At 42.5% G+C, this 22,760-nt stretch overlaps 1 protein-coding gene across 2 annotated transcripts in view; it reads left to right on the top strand.

Annotated features, from left to right (window-relative positions):
- OSBPL5 (oxysterol binding protein like 5) overlaps positions 1–22,760 on the top strand; it is a 219,276-nt gene that overhangs the window by 103,012 nt on the left and 93,504 nt on the right. Inside the window, exon 2 of one of the 2 annotated variants that reach the window (XM_090032527.1) lies at positions 19,672–19,828. The exons of the other annotated variant lie outside the window; for it this stretch is intronic. Coding sequence (XP_089888653.1) covers positions 19,693–19,828 — 136 coding nt within the window. The 5' untranslated portion in view covers positions 19,672–19,692. The remainder of the gene's footprint in view (positions 1–19,671; positions 19,829–22,760) is intronic. 2 annotated transcript variants of the gene reach the window in all.

Genomic DNA, 22,760 nt, shown 5'->3' with positions numbered 1-22,760 from the left:
TCCTGGTTCAAGTTAAGTCACAGTCTTGCAGTCCTGGGCTGGGCTGTGTGGTCTGCTCCAGAGAGCAGGGCTGGCCCTGCCCCTCTGCTCCCTAGCTGGGGCAGTGAAGGCTGGCTGATAAGGGGGTGAGGGCAAACAAGCCTGGCTGGGGATGCAGCCCAGTCTACAGAGGAAGGAGACTGCCCTCCTCCACCAGGCAAACCCCAGGCTGGGGTCTGGTGCCAGGGTAGGGGGTTAAACACTCCTCACACTCAAACTTACTGCTGGCTGCAGCTGTGGACTATAAATCCCTGAGGCACTTGGAAGCAGGAAGAGAAAGTGGTGATGGGCAACCCTGCAGGGTCCTGCTGCTTTAATTCTGGACAGCATATCCCAGAGACCCTGGGGGCAACAAGAACTGGAAGTGAAGTCATAGCCAGAGAGCTATGCCACTTCAGGCATATGGCTGTATTTCCTGAATCAAAGGTAAATGTCAATTCAGTCTTTGCAAGTTAGTCTAAGATGCAGAGATTAAATTGAAATGGAAGTGAACAGACATTTACCTTTGATTTAGGAAATGCAGCCACATCCCTGCAGTGGCTCAGGCCAGAAGCTGGAATGCGCTGGAGCACAGCTCTCTGGCTGTGTGTTAGCTGCCTCTTCCTGCTGCTCCCAAGGTCTCTGGGATTTTCAGTGCTGAATTACAGCAACAGAACTCTTCAGGGTTCTTCATTACTTCCTCTTTCTGCTTCCAGGTGCCTTTGGGATTTGTAGCCCACAGGTGCAGCTAGCAATAAATATGAGTGGGGAAAAGGGTGTTTAACCGCTCTCCATTTCAAAACCCTAGAACAGAGGGAGTGACCAGTTCATTGCAGTAGGTCAGCACTGCAGCCTTATGTTGTAGGTGTACATTGCATCTCCACCCCTGCAGAATGCCATGTACAGAGTCTTATTCTTCTGCAAATGTCACCTTATGTGCACTTTTTATGTTGTATAGAAGCTTCCCTTCCTCCCACAGAGATATTTAATTAAAAGCCCAGGACTGAAATAACAGCAGCATTGTCCTTTAACCACTAATGTTGGAAAAGCTTGATGCTTCCCTCTATGATAAATACAGTGAGGTTTACACAAAAAAAAGCAATATGTTAATCTCCATTAGAATCTGATGGATAGTCACCACTTCAAAGTAAGTAGAGTTGGCATGCTAAACATAAGCTTCTTCATGACAGATGCTTGTGCAAAAATGTAAGAAGCTAGACCAGGGCTTTTAAGGGTCTTTTAAAAAAATAGAAACACTTCCTAAAATGTGTCTGATGTTGCTTACTTATCCTTTCCTGTTACTTTTGAGACGTATAGAAGCTTCTTCAATAAGAACACAAGAAACTCTCTTCTTCTCTGGTCTCACAGGCCTTGAGGGCTTATAACTGCCTTAGCTATAGCCTTCCATTTTCTTCTATCTTGCACACTTCCCTTCCACCTTGTTGCATCTTCTCCTGTCTCTTCCAGATCATTTTTATATTATCTTCCCATCATTGCCTTGATCAAGAATGTCAGAGATAGGAAAACTCTTCACCATTAAAACTGTCGGTGGGCTGAATTCTCCATTTCTCCATTACTTGATGTCTTTAAATCCAGGTTGCTCTTAAAAGAGAGATCCTGCTCTTAAAAGAGAGATCCTGCAGTTCAACCACAATGTTTGGAGCTCAGTGTAGGAACTACTGTTTGAAGTTCTATAGTCTGTGTTATGCAGGAAGTCAAACAGTACTGAGGTTTTGTTCTGTCTTTGTATAGTGTCTAGGACAGTAAGACTCTGATCTCTGATGAGATGATGTATGAGTATAAAAATCCCAGGAAAATGATTTTAGGAGATCGTTTATCTAAATATCCTCTAGTTTGTATATTTTGCCACCACTCTTCATATAATAAAAATGAGCTATTTCATAGATTTTAAGGCCGTAATGGCTTTGATGATGATGATCATGGTCCTTCTGGCCTCAAAATCTGAGAAATAGCCCATTTTTTTATGATATGAAGAGTGCTGGTGAAATATACACACTAGAAGATACTTAGATAAACCACCTCCTCGTATAATTTTCCTGGGAATTTTGTATTTAAAAATCTGCGGCTATCTCAAGCACTTTGATGTTGGTAAGGCAGGTAATTTCTGAAAAGAAAACCTAATGGGAAATCCATCTCTAAGGAATAACTTGCTGTATTTTCTGATCAAGCCATAGACCCCATGGAGAATTCTGACACTTTTTGAGAGACCCCACAGGACTCATGGTCTCTCTTTTTTTTTTAAGTTGGTTGAAGTCATTCCTCCTTTGTATATTTTTAGCATTTCAAACATCCCTTTACATGGAATTGCTTCTTCTTAGCTTGAACTTGCAAGTTGCTCAGTACTCACAAACTCCATTGCAAAGAACAGAAAGTAAGGGTGGAAATCTGGCCTTTTGCTATAGGAGAAAAATACTTTCCAAAAAAACAAAGGGGATAATGCTAGGTAGAAACTTTCAGTTATGTAAGTAGGTCATCAAATTAGCTTAGTATTTCCCAGTAATTGTGTACTAGGAGCCTAGCCCTAAGACATCAGCTCTCCTAGATTTCATTACATAAAAGCAAGAGCTGGATATCTCATAAGGCAATCAGAGCTGCTTGCAGTAGTCTGGTGATTTTTTTTTTAATATCATTAAAGCACAGAGTAGGATCCTTCCAGTAAGACGGAATATGATCTCAGTATGTGATTTAGATAACAAAATTAGTTTGTGGTGATGACGATGCTATCTTGTTTTAAAGAAAAATTCAAAACAGAAATTACCTTGACTCTGTGGGCTCCTTGAAAAGACATCATTGTATGGAAGCCCAAACCAGCAAGTTCTGCTGAGGGGTTTCGAGCTCAATGAACTTAAGCTGAAGCAAGTTCATTAATATGTTATTCCATATAAGTTATGTATTTTATACTTCCCAGCCAGAACATGACATCTGTACACAACATGGGACTCATCCTGCAGGGTGTTCGGCTATTCAGCTTTTACTGAAGTCAGTAAGGGCACTGAACACTGTATAGGCTTGAGGTTTGCCTTCACAAGAATTAAAACTTCTCTGCATGTGAGGACTCCCAAGAGAAGACCTAAAGCTCCAAGCCCCTATTCAGTCAGACCCCCTAGAGCACAGATTTGGGCCTGGAATTATGGCTACAGAAATAAACTTCAAGCCAAAGTCAAGAAAGAATGGCACTGATCAACACTCCACAGTATTGCCCACCACAATACAGTCAAACTGGAGAGCATCTGCCTAAAGTGACAGAGGAAAATTCTGTAAGAATGGTGCAAATTTGAAATGATGCTATTGATGTCAGTAAAGTTACTCTACATTTGTTTCACTGGGCACATCTACATGAGATGCTAAATGTGCAGTAGATTAATTCTACTGCACATTAGTGCATCACAGACAAAGCTGTGCTAATATGCTAATACACAGTACTATTAGTCTATTCCTCATTAGTGTAATTTAAAAGACATGCAATTGCATTACTGCGCAGTAATGCCAGTTACTAGGGCTGTGTGAAGCTTTGGGTGCTAATTCAATTTGGAGGACATTCAGCCTGATTCAGCGGCTGAATCTCTGAATCCTAATCGAATCAAGAGCCCAATAAAAAGTTCTGAATCAATTATAAGCTCTCTGAATTGATTTGGAAAAGATTTGGAGAGCTTCAGAGAGATTCAGGCAGTCCCACTCACCGCTGCAGGGAGCTGGACCTGAACTCCATGCTGGTAAGTAGGGGGCGAGAGAGGGGCAGCCTGGAAGAGGGTGGAAGGGACCATGTGGGGACCCCCACCAGGCCCCATCCCCTGCCCACTTTCTCAGCCCCCTCACCCATGGCTGCCCTGCCCGGGCCCAGCTCCTGGCTCTTCAAAAAAAAAAAAAAAAAAGAATCCTCCACTCACCAGCTGCTGCTAGGCATGGGGGCTATCTCCACTGCTCCGCGCTGTCACTCTGTCACGAGCCCCATTCCCCTCCTGCTCTCCCAGCCCCACCATGGCTGCCCTGGATGCTGCAGTGGCCACTGGAGCTTCTGATGGCTCATGCCAGAGCCCCCCACACAGTAAGGGGCAGCGGGGATTCCCCCCCTGGCAGAAGCCAGTGTGTGCAGGGCTTTTTTTTTTAAAGGGGCAGTGGGGATTGTCCCCCCCACACACAGCCTGGCAGCAGCCAGTGAGTGCTGGGCTTTTTTTTTTAAAGATCCAAGAGGTTGGGGCCAGGTGGGGCAGCCATTGACAGGGCTGGGAGAGTGGCCGGGAAGTGGGTCTTGTCCGATTTGGCAGCAGCCAAATCTCCGAATCAGATTCAGCTGAATCAATTCAGGACAGTGATTCAAATCACCGAAAAGAATCGCTGTTCCCCAAATTGGCTGAATCTGAATCCAAAGCAAATACTAGCCACTTCGCACAGGCCTACCAGTTACTGTACATTGATTTAGTACCTGGTAATACAGGTACCAAACTTAATGTGCAGTAACTACAGCTCATTAACAAACATGTAGACGTGCTCACTGTGAGTGAGAAAAGCCTTTGGCCTGCCAAAGATATTCTTTTTAAGCAATAGGATTTGAACTGTTCTAAGGCTTTTATAATTGTTTCCAAATGCACACTGGATTTTGTAGATCTGTAGAGATCCAAAAACAAAATGGCTGCTAAAAAGAGCTAGAATACTGCACTCAAGAGTTAGCTGTGATGCTTACCTGAATAATGAATAGAGCAAAATGGGATTGCGAGGACTCAGGTTTATTCTGTCTCCAGCTAGGGCTGTGCAAAGCTTTGATCCATGATTCAATTCAGTGGAAATTCAGCCCAATTTGGTGGCCAAATCTCTGAATCTGAATCAAATCAGGAGACCCTGTAATCTCTCTGAATTGAATTGGAACCCTCCAAATCAATTTGGAGAGATTCGGAAAGGTTTGGAGATTCATACATATTTCATAGACATTTCATAGACATTAGGGCTGGAAGGGACCTCGGGAGATCATCAAGTCCAGCCCCCTGCCCAAAGGGCAGGAAGTCAGCTGGGGTCATAGGATCCCAGCAAGATAAGCATCCAATTTACTCTTGAAGGTGTTCAATGTAGGTGCTTGAACCACCTCCGCTGGCAGACTGTTCCAGACCTTGGGGGCTCGGACAGTAAAGAAATTCTTCCTTATGTCCAGCCTGAAACGGTCTTGCAGGAGTTTGTGACCGTTCGACCTCGTCATCCCTTGGGGCGCTGTGGTGAACAAACGTTCCCCCAGATCCTGGTGGTCACCCCTGATAAACTTATAGGTGGCCATCAGATCACCCCTGAGCCTACGCTTTTCCAGGCTGAAGAGTCCCATGGCTCTCAGCCTGTCATCGTAAGATCTGTTTTCCTGACCTCTGCTTTAAATGTTTCCTGCCACAGCTTTAAATGTTTTTTCTACATACCTCAAGGTATGAGGTGGTTCATGAATGCTGTGATGCTGGGATGGATAGGGCATTCCACAGGAGCATGGGGGGCTGCCCAGCGCACTCAGCAGCAGACCCAGAAGTGGACCAGAAGCACTTCCGATACACTTCTGGGTCTGCCAGGGAGTACATGGGGAAACCCCCTGCACCCCCCAGCTCAACAACTGGTGCCTTCTGGGTCTTGGGTGGCCACCTGGGGTCCCTCCGCAGCCAACTGCCAAACCAGGGGGTACAGGGGGGCCCCTTCTGCGTGCTCCCTGGTGCACAAGTACTTCCAGTCCGCTTCCAGGTTCACGGCTGATCACAAAGGGGCGGGGGGGATGCATTCCTGTGGGATGCTTCATGCACCCCAACATCACAGCATTCACAAGCCACACCTGGTACCTTGAGGTATGTAGAAAAAACATTTAAAGCTGTGTCCATGGTCTAATCACTGATTCTCCAAATTGGCATCAAATCTTCAGATTCGGATTCGGCCAAATTGAACTGGGGACAGTGATCCAAATCAACAAATTAAATCACTGTCCCTCATTCAGGCTGAATTCAAATCCAAATCGAATATAGCCCATCTCACACACCCCTATCTCCAGCTTTGTGTCTTAAGGACAAAATGAGTTGATTTTTCAAGTTAAATGATATTTTTGCAAATTGCCAATCCTGCAAAGGTAAGTGGGGCTCTTTCCTTCCCATGCGTCATCAGCTCCATTGGTAATAAAGTCTGTGCATGGCAAATTCTATTGTGTATTTTGATATCTGTACTGTGCAACTATATTCAATAAGTTTGCAACTGGACATGTTTTAAACATAAACAGTTATGTTGATGTTGTACACAGAGAAATAAACACTAGCTCGCCTTTGTGGCTGTACTGGCTATGTCAGACTAGAAATAATAAAAAAACCCAACACTTATTTTAATTACTCTGATCCCGATTGTAACAACCTTACTCCTACCAAATAATACCTTATGCCATGAGTTCTGTTCTTTGTTATAGGAATTCTTAAACTGGACTTATCCCTTTGAAATCAGTGGGTGTATTTGAGCAGTAAGGTTCTCTCAGTATCAGCCTAGCCCTAAATTAAGGAGCTGTGATGCACACAGGCAGGGTCATATACAGATAATGATCTTTGGGACTGTTTCTCAGTATGCAATTACAAAGTACCTGGCATAGTGAATCCCTAGTCTCAGTTAGGGGTGGACTTCCCTGTAATACAAATAAGATATTGTTTAATAAAAAGGTGCCATTTTAAAGGGATGCTTAAATGGAGTTGTTGAAAAAGCTGTATGGTAGTAATAACTGTTAGTGGGTATAAAGAATGTAGTACAGTCGGGACTGCTGAAGAGGAATTCTCCAAAGAATGGGTACAATGAATCAGAGATAATTTTGGAAGGGTTGATGCACTAAGGTTGTTGTGGTTTATCAGCTGTGCAGCTCATTAATATTGTTAATCAGGATTGGAGATTTGCTATTCATCCAAAAATCCACCTGAGATAAGAAGGGCAAAGACTTGCTGAATAAATATTATATGTCACCTTTCCAATGCACACTTCAAAGAAAATATAATTTCCCTGATGAAAGGAATTATTAACATTGGTAATGACAAAAAGGGTCCAAACACTTCTAACCTGCTTTTCTAGCTGAAAATGCTTTTGAATCAAGTACCTAGTGCTCTGTGCTTGAACCTGATCTTGTGTCTAATGAAGTCAATGACAAAGCCCTTATTTACTCAACTGGTACAAAATCCTTTAACTTTAAACCAAGCCTTTTCATTCGCAAGGTATTTTTACTGACAAAAAAAGCATATGGGACTCAAGTGTCAGCCACTGAGGCCAAAGGAGCTGTTGCCCCTGACTTCATTAGCTGCAAAATCAGACTCAGAGTCATTATTTTGATGGCCCTTCAAATGTCTAGTGACTACAAGTAATATCACTAATTCTAAGGCAAATAGCAAGCCAGTTCCCATAAGAGAAATGCTATTGCAGTAATCACCATTTCAGGGCATGCCTATGCTGAAGTCAAAGGTGTGACTGTTGCTTATGCAGACTTACCCACATTGGCTTCAAACTAGCTATCTTGGTTACTGATAGCACTCCAGCTATAGCACCATGGACTTCAGAATGGATTAAGTGCTTGATTATTTGCCTGGCTTCTCAGGTGAAGTTTGCAATTTATGCTGACATCCCTGGTACTTCAAGTACACTGTTATTGGTTGCCTGAACTAGGTAGTTTTAAAGCCAGCTTGGGTGTGTCTAAACAAACCTCACCAAACATGGTTTTGCCAAATGCAGTTTTGAGTGTCCACACTTCAGAGAAGGGAGGGAGGGTAAGGTCTTAAAGTACCCCCAACAGCTCCCCTGGCCCTGCTTATGTCTCTCACTTCCCCCTGCCCCCCCAAGCCTTGATGGTGCCCCTCACCCCTCACCCACACCCACACCCCCTGCTGCTCCAGCCCTGCCAGTTTTGCCAACCAGTTTTGCCAGCCACGGGAAATTTTAGAAACCTAACCCCCATGGTTGGCAAGGGAAACTTGTACATCATACCTGAACTGCAGAAGAGATGTACATTGTTTCCAAGTATCTTTAGTATCCAGAAATCTCATGGGTTTTCTAGGATTTCCATACCATTATAGATTCACACAAACAAGGGTCAGCAAGCTTTGAAATACATATTTATGTTTCCATAACCTTGAATTTAGATTCCATAACACACACAATAATAATCAGAGTAGGCTTCCTCATGTTGGCTAGTTTTGCAGTTCCATTTTTGTGGAAAACTCTGAAGAACCACACTTTATGTTTGAAAGATTTGTCTGATCTTGGGGTAACTAAGAATTTCAGGTAATGAATTTTGGATCACCTGTGTTTGAAATGAACTTATGTTTATGTTGCATAGTCATTCGTAACCATTTATAACAGATATAAACTGTGCCATTTTTAGGGTACAAGCAGATGAACTAGTTATACCAAGTTAAAAGGGATATGGGGACTTAACATGCCTCGGCCGCTCTGCAGTATTTTGTGTGTCCACTCTATCCCATGGTGAATGGAGGATAAGCCATGATAATTTATCCCTGTTCATTTAGAGATAAGCTGCTTGCTTTAGCTTTCACTTTTCACAAGATAGGTTCAGATACACAAACTTTTACTCAGAAGTTGCTGACATGGTAAAAGCGTCCCCACTCCTTTTAACTGGATATAATTTGTCAGTCCATACTCTGAATCTGTAATGCTTTATACACATCTGCTTTGCAGTTGTGTAAACAAAACAATACAAAATGTAGAACCATAGTGATCTAGTCACAAAAGTTTATGGCTATTAAATAAAAAACTCCAACCCCTCCTCCCCATTTATGCTCTGTTGATATTTTTTGTTATAGTCACATTGTTGGAAATGCTTTTCAGGAACCCAGAGAAATGTGCAAAGCAATAGCAGACTAATTGGGAAACACAATTGCATTATTTGTCCAGTGCTATTGTATTCTTGGTCATATGAATTATTTTAAATTGTTGAGATATCTGTCATGTGCGGATGCTGTAAAGCTGTGGCCCTCGACAGCCTGGTGCCTTGTTGGGGTTAGCTGTGAGGAGGCCGAGAATATCTTAAACAATTGCCCGGCCTGGATTATCTGCTTGTCATCTGCCATGCCTTGATGTTAATAGAATCTAGTTGGGAGATGGATTGCGGGCTCAGCAACTGTCCTCTGGGTCCACTGGGCTAAATCTTCTTGTGGGACTCCTTCATCCCCTTGCATCCACCCTCCCCTCAGCCTGTTCTTAGCAGAACAGATGGAATGGTGGTCACCCTGTATCATTTCCACCCAACAGGGATCAGAAGGGCATCTGTTTTCCAGAACTTGCCTTCCACTTCCATTGGTCTTACTCAAACCAAATTGACTGGTTCTGGGACAGTTCAGTGGCCTCTACGGCCTTTTATCAGGTAAGTCAATGAAGCCAGCCAGCCTTCTAGCACTTCATCAAATAAATCAAATAGTCCAGTTATTCTGCCTCCCTACCAGCCCCTAACCAAAACGCACTGGGTCTGATTAATTCTTCTGTGTTCCTTGGGACAACTCAGTATGGTGAACTAATGCTCACATGGTTGCTCCAAATTAATTTTCAGGCCTGTTCTGAAGAAGAAAAGGATCAGTGCCACCAACCCATCCTGGGATGGTTTTTTGCCTGAATCAGTTGAGTCAGACAGCTTTGCCAGCCACTTTTCAAATGAAAACAATTAAACTCAGAAAGGGAAATAAACCAATATAGCCCTTCAAGTCTTGGGCCATTCCTCAGATGAGTCCAAACTGCCAAATTAACTCCTGGGTAGTTCCTTGCAAGGATAAATTAAACCAGTAAGCTTCACTGGCACCACTTGGAACAAATCAATTTACGCCATTAACTTTCTTACCCCTGCCCCAGACATTCACTGAACAGACATCCATTAAGTCAATCAAAAAAAACCCTGCTTGGTGATGATCAGGTCCCTTCACTGACCCACTTTTCCACCATCTGCCCGGTCCAGAGAGTGTCTCCCAGGACTTTCTGTCCCTGCTGCTCCCTCCAGGTGATGGTGTAGGATGCTGGATGCTCCTCCAAGCTCCCAGACATGGAGCCTTCTCACTTCCCCATTTTCAGCATTGTTCCCCATGGTTTTGCCATGGCATAGCTCTGCACTGTGTCTCTGCACCGCTGCCTCTCTTTCTTCCAGTCATGCTAGACTGCCAGATACCTCACTGTTCCCATGGTGAGCTCCAATCAGGAGTGAGCAGAAGGTCACAAAATGGGGCTCTTGCCTTCCCTGAAGTTCCACTGCCCAGTTCCACTGCCACTGCCGTCCCTGCAGGAGAGGGTGAACCATCTCCCTTCACAATATTATTTTCTGTAGGCAGCTTTATCCATTTGTATTTTGATTTTTCAATTGACATGTATTTAAAATAAAGATCAAATTTAGTCATTGGTAAACTAATGCAGAAAAGTAGCCACTCTAGGGGAGCATCTACACATGCATTAACTTGCTTAGTTAATGTACTTTAAAACTAGTACCTCCATTGTGAGGGCATATATATACATGCTCTGAGGGTGAGGGAAAGGATGCTTTAATTAGAGAGCCGTTCTAATTAAAGTACCCAGAGCGTCTCATATTTCAGTGTGGCAGAAGTGGGGTTTAGCTAAAGCTCGGTCAATGAGCTTTAGATAAAGCGCCCCACCTCCATTTTGAAATGCAGAGATGCTGATACACGAGATGCAGAGGCTAGCTGGAACACAGTAACTACCATGCTGCCACTAACTTGATTAACTAAGTTTGCTCCGACGCAATTACAACTCAGAGCAGCCTCCCTGCTCATGTATAGGCACCCTAAGGTACTAGGAAAATGCACATTAACCTGCCTTAATATGCATTAACTAAAAAAAAATGGTTTTAAAGTGATGCTTAATGCACAGTAGCTTATTTTAATGCACATTAGCTAAATAGCATGTTTTTTTAAGTGATCCTTTAATGTGCATTAAAGTAGACTACTGTAGAATATATAGTATTCAGCTACTGGAATGGCTGCGATTGTCTAAAATGTTTATCGTCTTCAGATCCATGTATTGTAATATAGGGCAAAAGAACAAAGTTCCTATTTAAGGAAGCACATACATGTGTGCTTATTTTATGTGTATAGTAGGATTTAACATGAAGTACATACTAAAGTGATGTCTTGAACAGGGCTTCTTTTCTGAATCAGGACTTGGAAGCAATTTGAGTAAAGCTTGATTTGCTGCAGATTAGGCATGGGTCATAAAAAACAAGATAAACTGTGTAAACACCAGGGGAGAAGCAGTAGTGAACTGTCTCATCATTCTGGAGTACGTTGTGGGATCAATGGTATTCTACAGTACAGAGGTCTGAAGCTCAATGTTTTTATCAGGGTAAGTTATTAATGCAGATATAATAGCTTTAAATGTATAGCTTTAGAGGTAAGTGAAATCTGATTTGTGCAGTTAGCAAGGGGACGGCCAGGGAGATCGCTAAGTCAGAAACGTGTCCCTTGGTATGAGTGACAAATTGAATATGGTTTGTTAAATTAATAGCCTCTACACAACAATCAATTTATGTGTTAAGAGGTCAGAGAAAGTGGATGTAAAAGCCATTAAGCATTTATTTCAGTGACCCTTCCAGAGCAGCCGTAATTTTTACTCTGAAAGGATGTGAAAGAAACTTCCAGCACAATGTTTACAGAGTAAATTCCAAACATTTTCAAGGCAATACACAGGATGATCTTATATTTAATGATTGTATATGCCCGAGATCTATATAAAGTAAATTACACTTGAGTGGTCTTCCTTTCTTTTCTTCGCCAAACCTCACACATGCTTAAAGTCAGACTGGGTAATTATTAACACCTCAAAATGGGATGTCACTTGGACATCTACAGTAAGATTCACTGTGGCTGCTAGCTGGCTCCAGAATTCTATCATCCCACTCAGGAAGCTACTTTTAGGCAGATGCCCTGGGCTAGCCAGGAACTTGTCCAAAGTAACTGTGCATATGATTCATTCCCCAGTTTGATTGCATCCAGAAATGCCCCCAGATAGCAGTTCTGCAGTGACGGGTAGGTCCCTTTTCTGCACAAGATCTGTGTCCAGAAAGTTCTGTGGTTCTGAATGTCATCGGACTAGGAATTGTAAGGCTGTTACCACTGTCATATTCCTCTTCCTCTTCCTTATCCTGCTTCACACCTGCAAAGCTGGCTTTAAAAGTGTAAGCTAATGAAGGAGATCAGAGAGTAAAGGAAGGCAGATGCAAGGAGCAAAGGGAGGAGACCACTGAAAAGTAAGGCATTTCCTTCCAGAAATAATGCTGGTGATGCAGTGGAATGGTCAAAGGAAAGGGAGGGGAGATCTTTTCTGTCACTGTAAGCCAGTGGTTCTCAACCTTTTTAGACTCAAAGCATCTCTTATTAGACTCAAGGCAACCCTTGTAAAATGCCAACTCTTAGCTTTCACTTGCTTGTTGACGTTGAAAAAATAATAGAGCAATTCTTCTGCTGCAAAGAACCAAGAAAGACCGCAATAGGTCAGGGTTTATCTTGTGAATCATATGTCAGTGTATGCATACCTTACAGTGCTAATATTGAGCAACACCCTCAAAAGGAACTCATAACACCCTAGGTGCTGCAGCCCCGTGGTTGAAAATCACTGCCCTAAGCCTAGCCCGGAACCATTGCGTCGGTAAGTTTATTGAATGCAGAGGTGATTCTTTGGGATCAAGCTATATGAGATACAAATAGTTTTGAATTAACTGTCACCAGTTATCTGGTAATTCAACTAGTGCCTAGGGACCACTAAGCATTTATGACAAATGGGTACCTGTCTGTGTCCTTACTTGTAACACTGAACGAGGAACCTGTACTGTATATAAGCAGTAGGTCACATGTAATTACCATGCAATTACATGGTTTTTACAGTGAATTATTCTGTGGTTTTACTTTCAGATACCTGTAAATACCACTAAAATTTATATGACTGGAAGTTTGTTACATGAGTGAAAGTAATGTTGGGGTAAATACAGTGAACCTGGTATTTAGTTGATGTCAAATGTCATGGAATAGCTCCCTACTGATTTAGATCAGCTAAGGATCTGGACCTGGATTTGAAGTGTTAACATTGACAGCAGGTTCTGAACAATACAATACAAATGTACTGGGAACAGGAAAGTAGACTCAACTGATCATCATTCTCAAAGGCTCGGTTTTCTTTGGTGGTTTAGCAGTTTTTCTCATTTGGAAACACTTTGAATAGCCTAGTTATAGAAAATCAGATTTGCTTGTATAATCTAACATGTTGAAGTGTGACAGCAAATTGACAAATTTCTCATGTATATATCACACTTTGGATCCCAAGCTTGAAACATCAAACAGGTTCTTCATCTCTGCAGTATGCATCACCTGTTTTATTTTATGCATGTTTCTGCATCCTGCTGGCGTAGACTGATTGCTACCAAACCAGCTACTTCTTCTGTTGAGACTTATGCTGAAACCTAATTTGTTCGGGATTTTACAAACAATAGGAGCACAAAAGACTCCAATGAAACTATAATATGCTGCTTCATTTCTTTTTCTACAATAAAACTGTATTTTGTCATATGGATTTTGTCTGTACATTTTGTATATATATGCAAAACAACATGTTCTGTCAAAAAGATACCTTTATTGAGGAAGATTTGCCTAGGGAAGCACTATTCACTATATTACACTGTCCTTTTTCTAAACTGCAAATAGGTTTGTGTCCCTTCAATTTTCTATCCTGTATTTAGATGTTTTAGGACCAGCATCCTGAAGTAGAATTCAGACATTAAAAATTGACATACTGCCAGATCCTTAGCTGATTAAAATAAGCATAGCTTCAGTGAAGTTGTAACAGCTATGGTAATTTAAACCAGCTAAGAATCTATCCCGTTATTTTCTGATTTGGGAATATTCCGCATACGCACTCTATCAGGTTTATAATAGCAGTAAATGCATACACTAACAATCTGCCATTCTTTTTCAAATATGAAAAGTGTACCTCCTCAGGTTAATTGAATCAGGAAATGTCAGCTTCTTTTCACTTTATTTTCCTTTGTTGATGCAGATTCTAGAGAATGAATGACTTCTGTGAATACAAAATACAGTTTAGTCTAATTTCTGAGAAATACTTAATGGCCAGAAAGTGTGAAGGTTGTTTGAAACAAGACTGAAGTAAATCAAAGACTCCCTTTCACTAATGCAGTTGGAAAAGCCTACGCCAGACCTTTAATTAACTATTTATAGAGATGTGTATATTTCCAATCTATTTTAAAACTGAAAATGACAGGAAGGAAACCTATCTACCCACTAGTTAGCACAAAATACGGACAGCATAATGTCTGCGCAGTGTCTAGCAGTTACTGGGTAATTGCATATCAGCAACCTAGACAGTTTAAAGACAGCCACAGAAATTCCAAACCAAAAGCCTAGCCTGATGCTTAGAGCGGATGCCTCCTGCCACCATCTTTCCTCCTGAGCAACAGAAAGCCAGAAGTGCAGAGTGACCATCATGAAGAGCAGCCTGCCTGTGCGTGAGCAGCAGTCGTGGTGTTCTAAATAGGTCTGCTGCTCAGAGCTGCTCAGCGTCGGTTGCTTCCTTTAGTTCAATAGGAACTGGGGGTATTCAGCACCTCTGAGTCCTACACAGGATTCTTCCTGGTTTCCCTCTTCATTGCCTTGTACCTAGTCATGAATCAATCTGTGAACGAACTAATGTCAGCACCAGCACCAGGCAGCTGTCATGTTTGCAACTTCATTGCTGGTGTTGTATAATCGGTTGGCTCAGGTTTTGATTTTCTGGGTGTTTTTCTTGATCCTTTTCAAAAGGCTAAGGTAATAATACCAGGCAAAGGTTTAAAAGGAGTTTCTCCTTCTTTAGTTAATTATTTACTCTTGCTCAAGACCCAAGAGGCAAAGAACAGGCATACAACTCTCATTAAATGTTATATTGATATGTAAAGAGAGGACAGCATATAAGGGGCTTTATCAGTTCTGCCAATATTCTCTGAATTACTCTTACCTCATGTTTATGGTCAAGAGAATTTGATGGAGAGCTAAAGATGCTCTGAGCTGCATTTTAAGTAAAGGCTCTTTAATTCATCAGACAAAGACATAACAAGACCCAGCAACTAAGAAGCAAGAGCTACATAACTCCAAGCCAGAGATAAGGCATACCTCTTTAACAGCAAGAGTAATTAACCTGAGGAACAGCCTACTAAAGATATGGTGGATTGCTGGACATCAGTCATGAGGGGATATCTTTTAAAAATAGATGTCCTAGCATGACTAAGTATAGGGATTACTGGATGAAATTCTTTAACTTATATTACACATATCATCAAGATGCATAATCAGAATGATTTTTGACCTTAAAATCCAAATTTTGTTCCAGAATTTATAACCTGCTCTCCATAGTTTCAGTACCAGTATTTTCTTGCAAGCTCATGGGTTCTGAATTCAGAACAATGCCCTCAAAAGCCAAGAATACAGCATTTAAATTCATTTGCACCTTCAGCAAAAATAACCTTTGATCTGAAGTTCATTTTCTCATGTTGCTTATTTCTCACCTGAAACCTTGGAGCAAACTCCGGCCCCAATTAACTTTTGGGGTCCAGATAATCATATGTGCATTTTGGAAAAAATAGCACTATATGAAATCACTTTCGTTTCCTTTGGTTTTTCCTGCGTTCTGACTCTCTGTATAAAGCCAGAATCCCCATCCTGTACAGCTTTTTCTGGACAGCAGCAAAAGGAAAGTATACATGAACTGGTAACCTGTTCAAATACCATGTGAGCCTTAACCCCACCCCGTAGCCTCAGGCCTCATGAGCTGATCTTAAGAGATTTTGATTATCTCAAGTGGTGATAAGGACTTATGCTGCTGTTCCAAAGTTACTACATGATATGCAATCCTACTTTAACTAAACAGTGTGCAAAACCTTTTCATTTGGAACCTGTTCAGCCTCCAAACGAGAAGGCTGAGGGGGGATCTTGTGTCCTGTTATAAACTAGTCAGGGGGGATCAGCAGGCATTGGGGGAGTCCCTGTTCCCCCGAGCACCGCCAGGAGTGACCAGGAATAACGGTCACAAGCTGGCAGAGGGTAGGTTTAGGTTAGACATCAGGAGGCGCTACTTCACGGTCAGGGCAGCTAGGGTCTGAAACCAGCTTCCAAGAGAAGTGGTGCAGGCTCCTACCCTGGGGGTCTTTAAGAGGAGGTTAGATGAACATCTTGCTGGGGTCATTTGATCCCAGTACTCTTTCCTGCCATGGCAGGGGGTCGGACTAGATGATCTGCTCAGGTCCCTTCCGACCCTAGAAACTATGAAACTATTAGGCCTGTGTGAAGCAGTTAGTATTCGCTTCGGATTCGGCCAATTCGGGGGACAGTGATTCGATTCGCTTATTTGAAGCACTGTCCCGAATCGATTCAGCTGAATCTGATTTGGAGATTTGGCTGCTGCCGAATCTCCAAATCACACAGGCCCCACCCCTTGCCCGCTCTCCCAGCCCTGCCCATGCCAGCTCCTGGCTCTTTGAAAAATAAAACCCTGCACTCACTGGCTGCTGCCAGGTGGGGGGGACAGTCCCCCCTGCCCCCCCACTGCATGGGGGGCTCTGTAAAGAGCCCCCAGAAGCCTCAAGGCTGCTGCAGCGGCTGGTGTGTGTGGGGGGGTTGTTATTGTGTTTTGTAAAGGGCTAGGAGCTGGGGCAGGCCTGGCAGGGGTCCCCCCATGGTTCCCTCCCCCCTCTTCCAGCCTCCCCTCCCCAACCCCCTACTTACCAGCATGGAGTTCAGGTCCAGCTCCCTGCTGCAGCCAGCGGGAACTGCCCAAATTGCCAAAGTTCTCCGAATCTTTTCCGAATCAATTCAGACAGCTTCCAATTTATTCGGACCTTTTAATTGGTCCCCTGATTCGATTTGGATTTAGAGCTTTGGCTGCCAAATTGGGCCGAATCTCCTCCAAATTGAGTCAACACCCAAAGCTTCACACAGCCCTACTTTTCATATGTTACCCAGTGGCTGTCCATAGTTAAATAGGACACCAACAGTCCTTGCTGCTGAGCAACTGCCCCCCAGTGCAGATATGAAGAAAGGCAGAGCAGCATCATTATAACTATGTCAGTCTTTGCATGACTAACTGATGTAAAATAACACATGAAGGAATCCTTAGCCACCCACTACATAGTGTATAGAGTCAGTAGACAAAGACTTCGAAAGTACATGTATTCTCTGTGGCCAAACCAAATACACAGCCTGATCCAGCTCCTATTCAAGTCAATAGATGAGATGAGAGCCAGATGGGGAAAAAAAGCATTAACATTTGTAACATTTCATGGCCCTCTTTTCATTGTGTGGATGTTGTATTTCTGAATGGTTTCCTGTAGCTCTGTATGATAAAATTGGCCTGTCTGGGCCAATGCTATTTGGGGAGAAAATCCCACGGGTCTGCTTTTGATTAGAGCAGCTTACAAGCAGTTCCAAAGGTGGAAAGTTCAGATAGTCTTTCTGGGAACAAAGACAGAAAATAGCTCAGAGGGTTAGCATTCTCAAAACAGTTATTTTAGCCAGGATTATTTTAAAATATTTTCTATGAGATAAGTAAACAGACAGATTTTTCTTGTCCCCTTCTTGAAGTGGACTTCTTTTGATTTTTTTTTTTGTTCCTGGAACTCTCTACAATCACAAGGTATAAACTTGTGGAAAGAATAGACTAGGATTTGGTTTGGGCCTGAACTGAAACAGTAGCTTGGAACCCTTTTGGAGAACTTTGAATCTAGACTTTGCTGCTTGACCCCCATCTAAAATGGAGTCACTTTGTCTTCCAAAAGCAAATGGTGGGCCTGACTTTCCACTACCTCCTTTGATATAGTCGAAGTTATTATAGTAAGCAGCAGCTGTTTCAGTGACTCATTAGCATTTCACACCCATTTTGCAGAGACATATTTGATAATACTTGGTCCTTTTGAGAGGTGTTGCAATGTCTGAAGCACTGTACTGATCTTACTCAATCTTCTGTCAGTCAAGTAGGTAAGAAAGATTTCCCCCTGTTGTGTAGGTGGGAAAACCAAAGGAAACAGAAGTGATTTACCTATGTAGACCAGAGGTAATGCTAGGATTAAAAGCCAGGACTGTTTCTGGTCTTCCAGAACCCACTGTTTTTCCTTCCATAAAAATGCATGCAGTGGTTCATTTTAAATTAGGCTCCTGTAGCCTAAAAATTGTCCATGAGGGAAGGAAGGAACCATGTCTCTTACCTTTTTGATAGTGTAATGCTTAATCAGTCAAAAAGCATTGTTACTTGTGCCATCTTCTTCATGGACCAGTATACAGGTGCCAGAGACATACCCAGGTAACATGCAAGAGGATGTTTTCTCATCTGGGCACAGATTCTTACCCCTTCCTCTGTTTGCTTAGCACTACCTCAGTGGCTCAAAGCAGCAGAAAAGCTGCATCCAGATGAGGAAAATAGACCCCTGTGGTAGACTAAGATATCTTTGCGGTGTCAGACACAGGCTGATACATAGTCCACCTGACATTGAGGATGGCAGTCCCCAGTGCAGCCAGTATAACTGAAACCGGTGTCTAGGCTTATGTCTCTTACAGGCTGAGCCAAGAATCTGGCCTGTTTTTTTCTTCATAACCTAAAGAAAGGGGCAAGCTTACAGGCTGTTTTTGGGAAACAGTGCCCTGAAGCTTCACTGGGCTTTTCCCGAGATCTATTCCTCAGGGCAGCAATTCATCCTCTTGGAGGAAGCGTACCTTGTATTCCCTCCTGCAAACCCTGCAGGCAAAGTGAACTCCCCTTGCTGCTAATGAGAGCTCTGCTTCCAATCGCACATCAGGGAGAGAGAATAGAGCCTAGAATTCAGGAAGACAGTCATAATATCCAATTGTAGTGGATGAGAAAGGGCTGCTTGTCAGATGGGTATAAAAGAAACCTTTAATTCCAATCAGGATAATCTAATGCATTAGCTGAGCACTGGTAAATAGCACACAGCACTGCCAGGCTCTCGTATTAAGAAGTAGGGAGGCTTTCCAAAAGATAAATGTGGTTCTGTATGGTAGTTCTATGGTGAAGCAAATCTTATTGTATTGATCAAACCACAAGGCTGATCTAAAGAAAATGTGAAGTGGCTCACACGTCCTGTATTAAGAAACTGGGAAGGGAAGGAGTGGTACTGGCTTTTCTTCACTAGTTCCCAGCAAAGCTCATATTGCTCTTGTCATTGGATTGGCAGCTTTTCTTCCCATAGTTACCATGAACTAGATTTTTACTTCAGTGACAGCAGCCAAAAAATGGTAAACTCCACTGGCATCAGTGGGGTTACTATGATATAAGGAACACCAGAAAGGTAATTCAGCTACTGTGCTCTAGGCATGGGCTAATAAGTAACTATAATTCTTGACATTATCTTCAGAGCCTCATGGATGTTACCTTGGCTGGATTCATGGCACGGCCCCAAACCATGAATTGTTGGGAGTCAGCAGAGCAGTAATTGTGGCTTTGTACTATTATAGCAATATTTTTTGGGGCTTAGCATTTTTTTTTTTAAACTTGGCACTTTACTCCGGATTAGGGAGCTTTGCAGCAGCAAATTCAACTGGGTGTAAAACTTTGATTTCTTCTGTCTTTCTATTAACTGTAATTACTCTCCCTGCCTTTCAGAAAACCCCCACAACTCATGCCATGAAGGAAGAGAATTTTCTCCGCCGCAGGTTCTCTCTCTGTCCTGCTTCATCCACTCCTCAGAAAATCGACCCTCGCAAGCTGACACGGAATCTGTTCTTTGGAGCTGACAATGAGATCTACCCGCTCAGCCCAGGTCAGTTTGTGCTGCATTGAATCAGCATGTGCCCTTGCACCGCTTTGTCTGAATCTCAGTGCAACACACACACGAACAGTACAGCACTGTTAAACCGGCCCTTTGGGTGAGTGAGCGCAAATAAATTTACCATGTCTGCAAGCCGCAAAGACATAACTTGGTGTGGAAGCGAAAGCAGGAGGTTATAAAAGTCTTGCAGCAAGTGGACAACCCATCCTACAAAGTCCTAAGAGACTTTGGAAAGATGCTACAAGCCCTCAACATTCATTCATTCAATGGAGTGGAAGGCATTCACCCCTCAGAGAGGGGCCCAGATCTAGCTAAATGTTGAGCCAAATGGCCTAAAACTGTAGAAAAGAGGGTGATCTGGGGTACCCATTTCAGAGAACCTTTGAATGGATTGTCCTAAAAACTGGGCCTTTTTAAAGTGTCAAATGGACAACCATAATTTTTAGCCACTTTTAAAAACAGTGATTGTCATGTACATTTTTGGCCTTCTAACATACATAACAAATTCTGTTTCTCCAATGCTAATATCGTTAGCATTTTTTCCCAGTAATATTGCCCAATTGCAATAAATATACCACTGGCTTCAAGAATTTACAATACTTCCTTCAGGGTTAAATTAAAATTACTAGCAACCATCTGTTCTGAAGGAAACAGAATTGACTATATTGTTGTGGTGTTTCCTGTATGTAGTAAACACTCAATTAAGAGCAGTTTTGCTGATTGCAATCTGGATCAGGTACTAGTCTGTAAACATGTGCTTCAACCTATGCTGAAGGTGCAATCACAATTTTGCAAACTCAAATTGTGGTTGTCACTGATAAGTTTAATAATTAAACCCGCAGGTGCCTCTGTAAGTTGTTGCAATTCTGATATTTCTGGGAAAGAGGGTAATGTCACTGGCAAAAAAACAAAACAGCGTTAGTACTTCTACAGGATCCAATAGTGCTTGGTGTTCTCCTAATATAGAACAAAATCAAATCTGGAACCAAAGAGTTTATAATCAAAACCCAACATTTTCAGGAGGCTTCTTACTTTCAAGTGCCTATTTTTGGATGTCCAACTGGAGTCAACTTGGGCCTAATTCAGGAGTGCTGAGTTCACTAGAAGCAGTACATGCTCACCACCTTCTGAAAATTAGTTCAGGGCTAGCACAGGGTGGAGACATAAAACTTGTGACACTCAGAACTTAAGGCTTCTTACAAAATGTGGCCGCAACTAAAAATGCTCCACTTAGATGTCAGCAGCAATGGCAGTGGCAGTCCTTCAATGTGAGGATGATGTTCTTCCAGTAAATAAGGAAGCTATCAGTGAGTCTGCAGCTGACGAGGCCATGTGAGATCTGAATGTTCAGCTGTAGATGCAGCAGATGGTTGTGGGAGGAAGGAGTAGATTCTGGTGATGCCAGGTCACTGCTCTTTCTCTTAATCCCTTTCATCTATCTGCCTCCATAGCAGAGTGAATTTCCTCAAAATCATTGAAGTTTTGTCCTATGTCACAGCATCCTTGGAGATGATTCTGTGCTTGAGTCTCCCAGGTATTGATGTTATTATTGCATGTATTTAGATTGGCCTTCAAGGTGTCCTTAAATCCCTACCTCTACTCACCTCCAGAGTGGTGACCATCAGTGAAATGGGTGTATAAAACCTGTTTTGGGAGCCAGTGGTTAGGCATTATGATACATCTTGTCCAATGGAACTGATACTATATAAACATGGCTTCGGTAGAGTAAAAAAGTCTGCAGCAAATTACATTCTCATGGCTGAGCTGGACCAAGAGCTGGGTCTATTAGTCAACTTTTTGCACACTGGAGAAATTTAGTTTTGAAGAACAGACGTTTCAACCTTCTGCCAGCTTTGTCTGCTGCAATGGAAGTGAGCAGCTGCTTATGATTGTGTACATGCCAAATAAATAAAACATCCTGAAAAATGACCTACTTACTTGTTCATTTGAGAAGTGTTGAGTGCTGTTAGCTTCCATCTGAGACAGTAAAAGTTGAGGGGTTTCCATATCTTCATCTCCTTTATCAAAATGGCTTTGTTCTTAGTCCACCTTCCATATCACAGTACTTTATTTCTCCTTGTTACGTGCAGGCAAGTTTTTTTTTGTAACTACACCCTCTGAATGCATGTGTGCACAAAGTGCATTGTGCTGCATTTGAGGTTTTGTTCTTTTTTTTCTGATCATCCCAAATAACTTGCAGCATTAGCACAAGTGAGGAAAACAGCCATGGTTTTCTTCCCCTTCCACCCAATGCAGAAGGAAGGTGTGCTTGAGTTTTTTAAACTAGAATACAAATAAAACCATGTCATTGCTTGAAGCCGTACGTGCAGGCCTAGGGGTGGGGGTCTTATGGTTTTATTTTCTCCCTTGGATTTTTTATCCCATTTATTTTTCTTTCCTGTTCATTCTCTTTCCTTCAGCTTTAATCTTGTCTTTCTTTAATTTATATGCTTTGAAAAAGCAGCCTCTTCTCATCCCTCATCTTTGTTTGCATCCCATATTTCACTCTTTGCTTTCTTCCCATATATGTTCTCCTTTTACTCTTTTTCTTCTGCTCCTGTAGTTACCCTTGTATTTCATTCTCTCTCCTCTATGAGGATCAGCTTTCCACTTCCTCCCCTCTCTCTATGGGATGTGGCTACTGTGGAATGGTCTAGGTATTCCACTCCCCACTATCATCAACTTGCAGAGAGGCAAAGCGCTGCTTGACCTGGTACTGGTAACGGAGGATGACCTTTTCAGCAACCTAATGATCAAAGGGAAGCTGAGTGACAGTGACCATGAGCTGATCACCTTCACCATCCACCATAAAGCTGGCAAGTCAGTCAACAATACAGAAGTCCTTGACTTCAGGAAAGCTGACTTTGACAAGCTCAGGAGGTTTGTCAGTGAGGCCCTAAGGGACCATGACCCAAAGGGGAGG

The sequence above is a fragment of the Crocodylus siamensis genome, chromosome 2, assembly GCF_052110815.1.
Source record: "Crocodylus siamensis isolate JL-2025a chromosome 2, ASM5211081v1, whole genome shotgun sequence".
Taxonomy (NCBI): domain Eukaryota; kingdom Metazoa; phylum Chordata; order Crocodylia; family Crocodylidae; genus Crocodylus; species Crocodylus siamensis.
The sequence above is the reverse complement of the archived record's forward strand: the minus strand, read 5'-3'. Positions and strand labels throughout refer to the sequence as shown.